This window comes from Malus domestica, chromosome 13, assembly GCF_042453785.1.
Source record: "Malus domestica chromosome 13, GDT2T_hap1".
NCBI lineage: Eukaryota > Viridiplantae > Streptophyta > Magnoliopsida > Rosales > Rosaceae > Malus > Malus domestica.
Genome location: NC_091673.1, coordinates 37359116 through 37371888, shown reverse-complemented (window position 1 = coordinate 37371888; position 12773 = coordinate 37359116). Strand labels below are relative to the sequence as shown.

The following is a 12773-nucleotide window of genomic DNA, read 5'->3' as shown; positions in this document are numbered from 1 at the left end:
TCCCTATAAATAGGCTTATGGAAGACACAAAATGCACGTAAGCCACACGACAGAACCAGAAGGAAAGAAAAGAGAGGAAGAAGAGTGGAGAGAATATAGAGAGTTATCTTTGTACTCCTATTATTACAGATAATAAGTGAAAGCAACACTGCTGCCCCAAGGACGTACTCCAGTCACACTGACTGTAGAGGAACCTCGTAAATTTTGTGTCTTGTTTCATTTATTCCACTACACACACACCGTCGATTTTACAACACAACTTTATTAATCTCCTATGGAACGTTATAAAGAATAGGGTTTTAACTTTATTAATCTCCATTTTTTGGGGCAATAATAAAGTTAACCAACACACAAATATGACATTTAAAGAAAATGTTTTCATACTACAGTGAAATACTTGGTGACATCAATATAGATTTTGTTTACATCAATCAAGTGGTCTAATATACCTTTTCTTAAGGCATAATTATATCGTGAGGTTTTATGTTTCTTCGCTTGATCATTAGAGGGAAACGGTTTTTGCATCGCTACTTGATTCCCTCGTACAATCCTTTCTATTTCTAACTTGCACTTTGAATAAATTAAAGGAGAATTAAATGGAAAAATTTACATGCATGTGCAAAAAGAGAAAATTAGTGTGAATATCATTTTCTTTGTTTTACTTCTAAATGAACTTTTGAAGAGGCAAAAACAAAACAAATATGCATGCACGCACACATGTACTTTGAGCAACCATGCATGCATATCCAGAGAAAGGCCCTTATTATTCCTTAAGAAGTAAATGATAAGTAATTAGTTACTTTAGTATAGGTTACTTTGTTCACTTCAGACAAATCTTATATTTTTAACTGACTAAATCATCATCATGTAGATTGTAAAGCAAGAAAACAAGAAATTTAATTAAAACGCAACGGCACCAGCAGGGGAAGGTGAGTCGGCTTGATCAACGACTTTGACACACTTGTTCCATATTTGGGAACTCTTCTCCAATGCCTCGGAAACTTTGCCTTCGAACGTTGCCTCTAAGAGGATTAGTTTTACCAACCTCTGGTGACAATCTTATCCTATATCCACAAGATTTGCACAACGATCCTTGGTCAATTCCTCGTTACTGTAGAAAATACCCGCAAAGATCTGTGACCGCACAGCGGGTTTATTTCGTCTGAGCATTCCCTCAAATGCCTGTAGTATCCTGGTGATGGCTCGGGTAGTAGCTCATCAGGGAAATTGGTAGGAGGAGGACCGTCCTTGTAATTTGGAAGTGGAGGATATGAAATATTAAGAGGGTAAGCATTAAAATTGTCATCAGAACTAATGATGTTGGTGCTATGTTCTGAGGTGCTAGAACTAGGGCTTATTGACGATGATTCATCACGATCATCATAATTTCCATAAAAATCTCCAGATGCAGATGAAAGTCCTGCCGATAACATAAGAATGATTGCTTCTAACACCAACCCCGCCATCACAAACACGTTTTCTAAACTTGCCATGTTGTTGCTTCTGATTCAATGTATTTTCTTCTGGTAGATATTGGACCAAAACATAAAGTTTGAAATCAGTTTTTGTTTCCTTATTGATTAATTGACAAATTAATGATAACAGGTTTTTTATTCTATCTTAATTATTCTCAGTACGGTTATAGTTACGGGGATTTATGTTATATGCCCATGGCATTTAATTTATACTTGTTCATTTAGTGCGTTTTTTCCCTTTAATATTCATGTTTCTGTCTAAGACTGAATTTATATTATAGAAAATTTGATATTAAAGAAGGGCTAACTACACATTATGATAAATTCCAGGTAGACGGGTCGAGGGCCCACTCCAACAATACCGATATTGTCCCCACTTTACCACCTGCTCAATCCGTGAGGTGTGAGGTTTTATTGCAAAAGGCCTCGGTGTTAGTTAGAGTGAGGTAATTCTATATAAATTGCTTATTCTCAAGCTCTTTGGCCGATGTGGGACAGAGGAATTCCAACACTCCCCCGCACGTGAGACCCCATTTTATGGGTCACACGCGAAGTTCCACACATCAGCAACCATGTGGAGCCAAGCTGGGGCTCACCCGTTTGCACTGGGCCAATGGCATATGGCATCTTTTGGCCTACGTGGAGCCATGTCGGGGCTCACTCATTCGCACGGGGCCAAAAGGGACCCACCAGTTCACGTGGCAATACGGGTCCATCCCCTTGCTCTGATTCCATGATAAATTCCAGGTAGACGGGCCATGGGCCCACTCTAACAGCACCAATACTATTCCCACTTGGCCACCTGCTCAATCCGTTAGGTGTGAGGTTTTAATACTAAAGGCCTTGGTGTTAGTAAGAGTGGGGTAATTCTATATCACTTGCTCATTATCAAGCTCTTTGGCCAATGTGGGACAAAGGAATTCCAACACATTACACCCTTTAAATTTGAGGTGATTTTGAAAATAGGGCATGTGGTTCTATTTTTTTTTTTCTTTAACCACCATTTTGTTTTAGATTTCGGTATTCATCCTATCTTTCATCCTAATCAAGTGTAGATATAAAGTTGAGAAATAATGGAGATATCAAATAAGCAAGCTGCGATAAAGAAGAACAAAAACAAAGATCAAAGAGAGATCTGTCACGCAAAAGATGATTTTTTGATTAATACACTTTTGAGGTATATATTTTCCCAGAACTTAGGACAACTCAGTAACACCATTGAGCAAAAACTTACAAATAATCTGAGTCATACATGTGGCAACAAATCTCATGATGAAGAAAAGAAAATTAGGACTTTGTTAACACAGCAAAACAAGTAGCAGTAAGTACTAACTTCAACGCTCCCCCTTAATGCTTTGTTGCTTCACTTCTAGAAGCTCTCTTAGGCAGATGAATCTATCCTTTAGTAATTATTTGGTGACGATATTCGCAAATTTTTCTGTCTTGCAGTTGAATACATCCACTTCTTTTTCTTTAACTGCACCTCTAATGTAGTGATGCATTCTAGCAATATGCTTTGATCTGTTCTGAAAAACATGATTCTTCCTCTTGGTAATAGCAGACTTGTTATCACAAAGAATAGGGGTTGCTAATTCTGCTGTTTCACCCAAGTCTTGCATAATTTTTCTCAACCACATTGCTAAATTGCAATTGAGGCCGACTGATAGGAGCATATTTATGCGAATTAGTTAGCTTGTTTTCTTGCAATTATGTTGTTAGTTCTTAGTTATTCATGTCCTTTAAGCCATTTTTGTGTGTAGGTCCAAAGGATTAAAGAAGCAAAGAAGTGCATTTTGGAGCTTTTTGGAGCAACTTTGGGCTTGGAATGAATATCTCATGCTTGGAGCTAAAGGAATGGACGAAATTGAAGACCTAAAGATGTATGGATTCCTAATTGAAAGCAGATTCCTAGAAGAATGAGGATTCCTACTTGAAGTAGGAAAGTTAAGCCAAAGTTTCCTATTCTGGTTTGACCTTACCTAATCCTAAATGTCCCTAAGTTCCAGCAACATTGAAGGTCTCCTATGCATTTTAGGACACAAATCAAAGGGTTTTTGCACCATACAAGGCCTTGCCGCATCTTGACTCCCTTTCCTCTTCCTTGCCGTGCAAGGGAGCCATCCCTTTCCTATTTTCTGCCATAAATCACATTCCCTTTTCAATTAAAAGCCTTTCCCTTTCCTATTTCCCTTTAGCCGCACCTTCCTTACCTTTTCCTTAGGATTTTGACTTTAATTCCTATTTCCCTTTTAGTTTTGGTTTAATTTCTGTTACCTAAATTATTTTCCTAGCCTTAAATTCCCAAAAGTCTTCAAATAAACATTCCTAGCCGCACACAAGGGGATCATTCACCATTCATCATAAACCATTCGATACAACATCAAAAACTATTCCATACACCTTTGCCGCAACCCTCCATACATCCAAAACACCACCATATATTTTCCCATCCATTCCTCCATACAAACAACCTTTCAAACCATCACCAACACCTTGTGCCGCAGTAAAGGAAGGGAAGGAAAGTGTCTGGACGTGCTTGCTGTCCAATTTGGATCATTGGAGTGTTTAGGTGTTTCCTTTCTTTTGTTTCCAATGTATAAATCTGTTTATCTTTGTTTTGCGATTATGAGGAACTAAGCCCTTCTTGGCTAGGGGGCTATTCAAAACCATGATTATACTTGCATTATGAATTGATTACCTTCAGTTGTTATGTCATAAATTGTGAATTCAATTTGCTTAACCATTTGATTGATAACTTATTCTTGCATGTTTATTAAGAGTGCACACTTAGTTTTCATGCAGGAATTTGAAGCTAAATTATAAGGGAGTTTCACCTAATAGTTACAAACTTATATTTACAAGTAGTGGAGGTCGCTTATAAACGATCGCGTTAAGTGAATTCTTGGTAAGAGTATCATGCTCATCATAGTTACGAATGCCTCGTCCTCGTCAATACTTATAGTTTTCATGAAGCTTAATGATCTTTGATTGTACCTTTATTGTGCTTTTCACGTAGGGGCTTTTAGAGAATGTTTTGAATTGTTGTATGTGCTTTCCCATCCAATTCAATAACTTAAGGAGAACTTGAAGGTTAAAAAGTGTTGTCACAGTTAACCTGGGGTATTGAGTTTCATGGTCGATTGAAAGAAACAATTGGAAATCAATTTGAATGCAAGTGTGGAGAAGAACCCTCTAGCTAGCCCATCATCCATCTAATTCAACCAATTTCGTGCAAATCTGTCTAGTTCTAGTTCTTATTTTGTTTTACTTTATTTTCGTCCAAAACAAAATCCCCCTTTACTTTAGAGTGTCTAATTAGTTAGAATTTGTTTAGTTTGTGTTTTTAAGTGTTTTGAATCAATATAAAACCAAAATTTGTCCAAAAAAGTGTGTTAGAGTCAGAAACTGCCTAGTTGATGTTTTGAGGCAGTTTTGAGTATTTTTAGCTTGTTTTGAGTCTTTTGAGTTTATTTTGAGTTCTTTGAGTCTAGTTAAATGTTTTCAGCCTATTTTTATATATTTGAGTCAGTTTAGAGTGTTTTAGCAATCCTTCCTAATCCCCGGTTTAAGAACGATCCCTACTTATCCATACTACAATTGTCAACAAGAGGGTTTAATTTGTGTGTTAAGTTAATTTTCGCATCACCGACACCTACTAAGTCTTTACAGTTGATAGACCAATTGATTTTTGCTTGTTAGACGCCCAAGAAAATACACCAGTCCCAATTCTAAACACATAAACAAATGTGTCTTCCAAGTCAACCGCACCACCTAATAATTGTCAGAACCCAAATAATTTTGTGTGAACATTCCTTTCATAGATAATACCAAAGTCAATAGTACCTTGTATGTATTTAAGGATCCATTTTGCAGCTCTATGGTGAATGTGTAGGCTTGTACATAAATATGGACAACAAGCTTTGTCGTACCGTGCATTGGGCCTCAATATTTGAGCATCACTACTTAGCCTATGGTGTATATAAGAGGGGAGGGAAACCCTTGTTCTATAAAGGGGATTTTTCACTCTCACTTCAAGAGGATGGCACACTTTAGCCTTTATAGCAACAAGCAGCTTTGTATAATGTAACCTTCATTTTACATAGTGGAAACTGAAGCTGCACTAATGTTGATGTAGCCCCAACTTGGGGTGAACTACTAGTGAGATGGTCTTTCTTCTCGTCGCTCTTGACAACCATGTTATCCACTTAGACTTCCCATGTTTTTCAAATCTTTTCCTTGTAAATCTGATTGACCAACCTCTGATAAGTTGCCTCTACATTTTTAAGACCAAAGTGCATAGCTCTATAGCAATACATACCTCAATCAATGACAAAGGATGTCTTCTCCATGTCCGTCTCGTACATTTTGATCTGGTTATAACCGAAGTAAGCATCCATAAAGATTAGAAATTCATGTGCCACCGTAGAATCCACCAGTAGGTCAATTCGAGGAAGAGGGTACAGATCCTTGGGGCAAGTTTTGTTCAGGTCTGTGAAGTCTACACAAACTCTCCACTTCCCATTCTTTCTTTGCACGAGCACCACATTGGCCAACCAGCTTGGGTGGTGGACTACGACGATGAAGTTGGCATCCTTGAGCTTATCGAGGTTGATGTAGACAATATCTCCGTCTACTTTAGGTTTTGAAGTGTTGTTGTTTTGGGGGTCTAGGTCATATCAAATTATTTATACCTCATTTCTTGACCCCTTCACACTGTGATTGCTATGTTGATCTGTCCAAAGGCGCAATGGAGCTCCTCCTCCTTTGCTGATCATGTTCATGTTTTCAATGGCACATAATCATGTTATTGCTTGACCACCATTATTCTATTTTACTCAACCAGGAGTGCCATAACGAAGTAGTTGATGGCAAGATGAAGGGATTGCCCTAATCTTATGATAAGTATGGCATTGTAAGGAATTGGACAGTCCACGACTTGAAAAATCACTAGATAGTTGTACAGTTCTGCCTGAACTACATGCTTCAGTGTTCTAAGGGATCGGACATGAGTTCCATTGAAGATCCCTCAAGCTTCCTAGACTTTGCGTGATGTTTCAAAAGTTGGGCGACGGTGCTTCGCTTGTGAGTTCAGATTAGTTGTTCTTGCTGGGATTGAATAAGCATTGCCTCAACAATGGCTCCTTAAATCTGGAGATGATGCCTTAAAGGGCCTTCACACGCCTCTCAAGGTAGGCAATCTTTGTTTACTCCTTCATTCGTGAAGCTTATCGAAGTTTATCGACGGAAGCATAGATTTGCAACAAGCTCACCTATGTTTGATCCATGGTGGGAGTCCCTTCAATATCAGAGGTGACACAGGTACAGTGATGTTGCTTTCAAATAGCCATCGCAACGGTAAAGTGACTTGGTCTAGAGGAATATGAGTTCAGTCTCAATGAAAGCACCAATTGTTGGAACAAAATTCGTGCACCACTATGAGGGGTAAAGTTACACAAATCTGTTTACCAGTAAAATAGTAAACAATTGTAAATAGCCAAAGACTGGGGGGCGAGGGGGGTGTGCCATTTAAAATCTTTCTGACTGTCAAGTTACTAAGCAAATATTATGACACTAAAGCAATAGGCAAGAGAATTAGTGTGTGATAATTGCGTTACCAAAGATGAACCCTAGAAGGATGTATTTATACCAGTCGAGGTCAAGACCTTTTAGGATAAGGAACCCATATTAAACCAGGAAAATCCCAGAGGATATCTAGGAAGTAGATGTTGCATCCTCTTAGGAGTGTGATTACTTGCAACACACGCCAATCCTTAGATTGTGACTCCAATATTATAAGAAATTTGTTTATTCCTATTAGGTTTTCGTATCTTGTGGAACAAGAATGGTCAATCACAAAAGTCATTGAACTTTGCCACTACTCTGGAACAGGATGATGGTGGCATCACTGTCCCTTTGTTCAGCTTTGTTAAGAAGCTATTGAGTCTATGACCGGACTTCTAAGGTATTTAAATTCTGACTCGACTTACTCTAACCATGGAAAATCATGGTCCACACTTAGATAATCATCCAAGAATTCATCATTTTTCATTCTTATGTAATCAGATTATTAAATATTGGAGATTAATTGCCTTTACCTTATTAGAGCCCTTATACACTTGGTCAAGCACCTCCCAAGCAGATTTGGCAGTGGTTTCATTTGACATTTTAAGAAAAAATTCATCTGAGACAACACTTTGAATGAAGCTTTTGCATCTCTCTTGAAGTTGTTCTTCTAATCCTTCTTTTGAGCCTCCATCAAAGTTTCAATACTTTCCGGCACGGCATAGTCATCTTCTATCAAACCCCATCGCTCTTGAGAAACCAAAATTGTCTTTATCTTTATCTTCAAGAAATTGTAATTCACTTCACTAAGGATAGGAGTTCAAAGCTCCCTATTATTGCTTGAACTAGCCATGGATATGAAAAACTTTGATTTTAGGGTTTCATTTTTGACTTTTTTTCCCCATTCCAGAATCATAAAAATGTCCACCTTATTGATCAGATTGGCTCTAATACCATGTTGGTATTCATGCTATCTTCCTTCCTAATCAAAGCGAGACAAAGATGAGAAAAAGATGAAGATATCAAAAAAGCAAGTTACAAGGTCAGTCCTAAGATTTTTTAGGCCCAGGGCGACGCTAAAACTATGCCCTAACTTCATATAAGAAAAATGATTTGTTTTCACACGTAAGACTTCGATAAATTATACTTAGAAAAGCATTTCAAACTCAATAATTTTGAAACACGGTGAAACCAAATTTTTTATTTTGTATTGAGGGAAGGGAATAAAAAAAACTTGGTTACAAGTAGATACTAAGGCCTCGTTTGGCAACTTGGACTATACTAACTATTTCAGTCGGATTGGATAATTTGTCATCGGATGGTACCGACTATATTAGTCGGGTGTTTGGTGCAGTATCATACTAATGACGTATTATTTATATTGAGTTTGGTACTGTCTTGGATAAAGATTTCGAACTATTATTAATTTTAGGAGAAATTAGGTTCTCATCTTTCCTTTTGTTATTCTATTGATTAAAATCCTATTCATTTTCAATTTTTTATCAAGGTCCTTGGGTATTAATAACATTATTAATTATTTCAATAATAAAATATTTTTTTTATTTCTAAATATATTTATTTAATGTTAAATGTTACAATTAATATATTTATATTTATGACTATTTTTTTATCATATATTTTTAGCTTTAGTTTGTACCCATTTTTAATTTTGTAATTCTTTTTAAATTTGTATCAATTTTCTTTTCAGTTTTAATTTGTACCCATATATTAATTTCCTTTTGTGCCCATATTTTTTAAAGTTTATTTGTATTTGTACCCATATATTTTTTTTTATTTGTACTTTTTATTTTGCTAAATGTATCCATCCTAATTATATGTACCCATTCATGTAAAACTTTTTAATCTTAAAATGAACTCATTCTTAAATATACCAATTTGTTATATGTAAAATGTACCATTTTTTTTAATATAAAATCTATTCAATTTTTTTAATCCATTTTTAAACTTATATGGGTACATTCTTTTTTTCTTTGATTTTAAAATGTATCCATGTTAAGTTTAATCGAAGAAATTTACTAATGTTATTAAGCCTAATATCTTCTTTTGTTTTTCTTTTGTGATTTTGAAGATTGTACCCATGTTTATACACACACACACACACACACACACACACACACATAATAGTATATTTATATTTTAATATTTTTAATCCCACAAATTATGATTTTTTATTTAAAATCTCATTTATATAAACAACTAAAATTTCTAATTTTTAATTTAAAAAATATAGTAACATACATAGAAATAAGTTAGCACATTGATTTCAGGGACCTCGATCAAAAATTAAAAATCAACAAGGTTTCAATCAAAGAATATTCATAGCTAAGGACCGCATCCAAAGTCTCCTTTAATTTTAAGATAATTTTTTTATGATTAATGAGAAAAAAAAAGAAAAAAAAAACAAATTTGTGATAATATATTTTGTCACATCTCACCCCGGGCCCCCACCACATCCTGGGCTCGACTCTGCCGTAACACGATATTGTTCGTTTTAGGCCCCGACCACGCCCCCACAGTTTTTTATTTAAAATCTCATTTATATAAACAACTAAAATTTCTAATTTTTAATTTAAAAAATATAGTAACATACATAGAAATAAGTTAGCACGTTGATTTCAGGGATCTCGATCAAAAATTAAAAATCAACAAGGTTTCAATCAAATAATATTCGTAGTTAAGGACCGCATCCAAAGTCTCCTTTAATTTTAAGATAATTTTTTTATGATTAATGAGAAAAAAAAAAGAAAAAACAAACGAATTTGTGATAATATATTTTGTCACATCTCAGCCCGGGCCCCCACCACATCCCGGGCTCGACTCTGCCGTAGCACGATATTGTCCGTTTTAGGCCCCGACCACGCCCCCACGGTTTTGTTTCTGGGAACTCACACGAGAACTTCTCAGTGGGTCACCCATCCTGGGAATGCTCTCTCGCAAACTCGCTTAACTTCAGAGTTCCGATGGAACTCGAAGCCAATGAGCTCCCAAAATGTCTCGTACTAGGTAGAGATGCGAATATACATATAAAACTTACAGGATCCTCACCCCTGGATGATGTGGGATCTTACATATTCGGCCTCCAAATTATTTTTTTTCTTTCAAAACTTCTTATTAATATATTTTTAAAAATTAAAAAACAAAAAAAAAATCACCGCCTTCGTCCCTTAACAAACACCATCGCCACACCACCCTCACTCAATTCCGATGACAAACACTATACCCACCCCACCCTCAGTTTATTCGTGAACACCTCAATTGCTGAACATGGCTTTTCGCCACCGTATCTTCCTCAACCCAGCAAACCGAACAGAGTTGCTCACAATTTTTCATTCCTCAAATGAAAGAAGCTCTAAACTCAAAAAGTTGGGTAAGTCTGTAAAACCCTTTTCTGGAGGACAAAACAAAGTCTACAAAGACAGAGACCTACTTCATCATCACTTTCACCATCATCCTCAAATCTGCAATTCGGGCATCAGTTCGTCAATGATACGATCATCGACGAGGCATCAGCTGGTCTTTAATGCCTTGTGGTTCGCTAAGGACACGGTGTCGAGAGTTGGTGGTAGGTGCGGTGGATCGAGGGGACGGAGAGAGCGAGCACTTTCCTACCCCGACTAATAATAAAGAGCTTTTAAAGTGTATAAGTTATACCACGTTAGCTGTATATAATAGGTAGGGCCAAGTTAATTAATCCAGACTTTATTTAATACGGAACTGCACCAAACAACCGTGTGTGTATAATTAGTCTTATCTGATGCTCTATACGGTGTGCCAAACAAGGCCTAATGGACCCTTCTCTGTTAAAACTGACTACAACCTTGCAGCCTCTTTGATGTACAAACTGACTGCGAAGGAAGATTCATACGGAAAATACAACTCTCACCCGAAAGCTTTCTTCTGGTTGTTGGGGCAGAATAAGCTACTTGCAAATTCTTAGAGGTTTAGAAGATCTATGACTAATGACCCCTATGGAACCATGATTTTCTATGGTCGAAGTAAGGCTGATCCGAATACTATTACCTCAGAAGTCCGGTCAATGACTCGACAACTCCGAGCAGAGCTAGATTAGACAGAGCAACGATACTACCATCACCCTATTCCGGGGCAAGAGGCAAAATATGAGCGACTCTGCTAGATGACCATGCTTGTAGGTCTCTCTCCTCACAATATAAATACACCCATATAGGGTTCGTTGCTAGTAACACAATATCCATACTTTAATTCTCTTGCCCACAATTTTATGAATTTATATTCTTATTAAAACATATATAAATAGACCAACCTAAGGTGCCCACAATTTTTTGGGCCCAGAGATTTCACACAAAAATGGTTTTCTGATTAATTCACTTTTGAGATGTTTTTCTAGGACTTAGGACAACTCCCTAAGACCATTAGGCAACAACTTACGAATAATATGAACTATAAAAGATCTCTTGATAAAGAAAAGAAAATTACGAAATAGGACTTAGTTATCACATCAAAACAAGTAGCAGGTGAGTATTATAGTAGATATATTTGTGGGTAGCTTCATTATTTATTTCAATACAATGTATTATACAAGTCCTTAATATTCCTTAAGAAGTAAAAAAATAGTGTAATTCATTAATTACTTTAATATAGGTTAATTTGTTCAGTTCAGACTTAGCTGACTAAATCATCATCATGTAGATTGTAGTGCATGCAAACAAGAAGTTTGATTAAAAAGCAGAGGCAGCAACAAGAGAAGGTGAGTCGGCTTGATCAACAACTTTGACACGCTTGTTCCACATTTGGGAACTCTTCTGCAATGCCTCGGAAGCTTTGCCTTCGAACGTCGCCTCTAAGAGGATTAGTTTTACCAACCTCTGGTGGCAATCGTATCCTATATCCACAAGGTTTGCGCAACAATCCTTAGTCAATTCCTCGTTACTATAGAAAATACCCGCAAAGATCTGTTGACCGCACAGCGGGCTTATTTCGTCTGTGCATCCCCTCAAATGCTTGTAGTATCCTGGTGATGGCTACGGCAGTAGCTCATCAGGGAAATTGATAGGAGGAGGACCGTCCTTGCTGCTGCCATCTTCTGTGCTGCTAGAGGTAGGGCTTATTAACGATGATTCATCACGATCATCATAGTTTTCATAAATATTTCTAAATGCAGATGAAAGCCCCACCGATGACATGATGATGATTGCTGCTAACACCAACCCCGCCATCACAAACAAGTTTCCAAAACTTGCCATGTTGTAGGTTGAGGTGGTCAGATATTCTGATTTTAATTTAAGGTATTTTCTCTAGTAAATATTGGACCAATAAATATATAATGTTTGAATCAGTTACTTCTTTATTGATTAATTGACAAATTAATGATAATAGTTTTTTTATTGTGCCTTACTTATTTTTTATACGGTTATGGTTGTAGGGATTTGAGTTATATGACTCCGGCGTTTAATTTATACTTGTTTTTGAAAGAAAAAAATTTATACAAAAAAAAACTGACATTTTTATCTAAGCTCATTGGCCAGCATTTTGTTGTAGATGTTTGATTTAGACTATATTTCATCCGTATAAAAAAATGAAGATGTGAAAGAAGCAAGTTGCGGCAGAGAAGAAGAAAAACAGAGAGCAGAGAGAGGAGAGAGAGGGAGTTTCACACGATAGATGTTTTTCTGATAATTCACTTCTGAAATAATTTTCACTTAGGACAACTCCCTAAGACCATTAGGCAACAACTTA

At 36.6% G+C, this 12773-nt stretch overlaps 1 protein-coding gene across 1 annotated transcript; it reads right to left on the bottom strand.

The window, feature by feature from the left end:
* Window positions 1-11755: 11755 nt before the first annotated feature.
* Window positions 11756-12280, bottom strand: LOC114823220 (uncharacterized). Its single transcript, XM_029098676.1, has 2 exons — window positions 12063-12280; window positions 11756-11966 (listed from the first exon to the last, which is right to left on the bottom strand). The coding sequence occupies exons 1-2, from the start codon at window positions 12278-12280 to the stop codon at window positions 11756-11758; spliced, it is 429 nt and encodes a 142-aa protein (XP_028954509.1).
* Window positions 12281-12773: the final 493 nt, after the last annotated feature.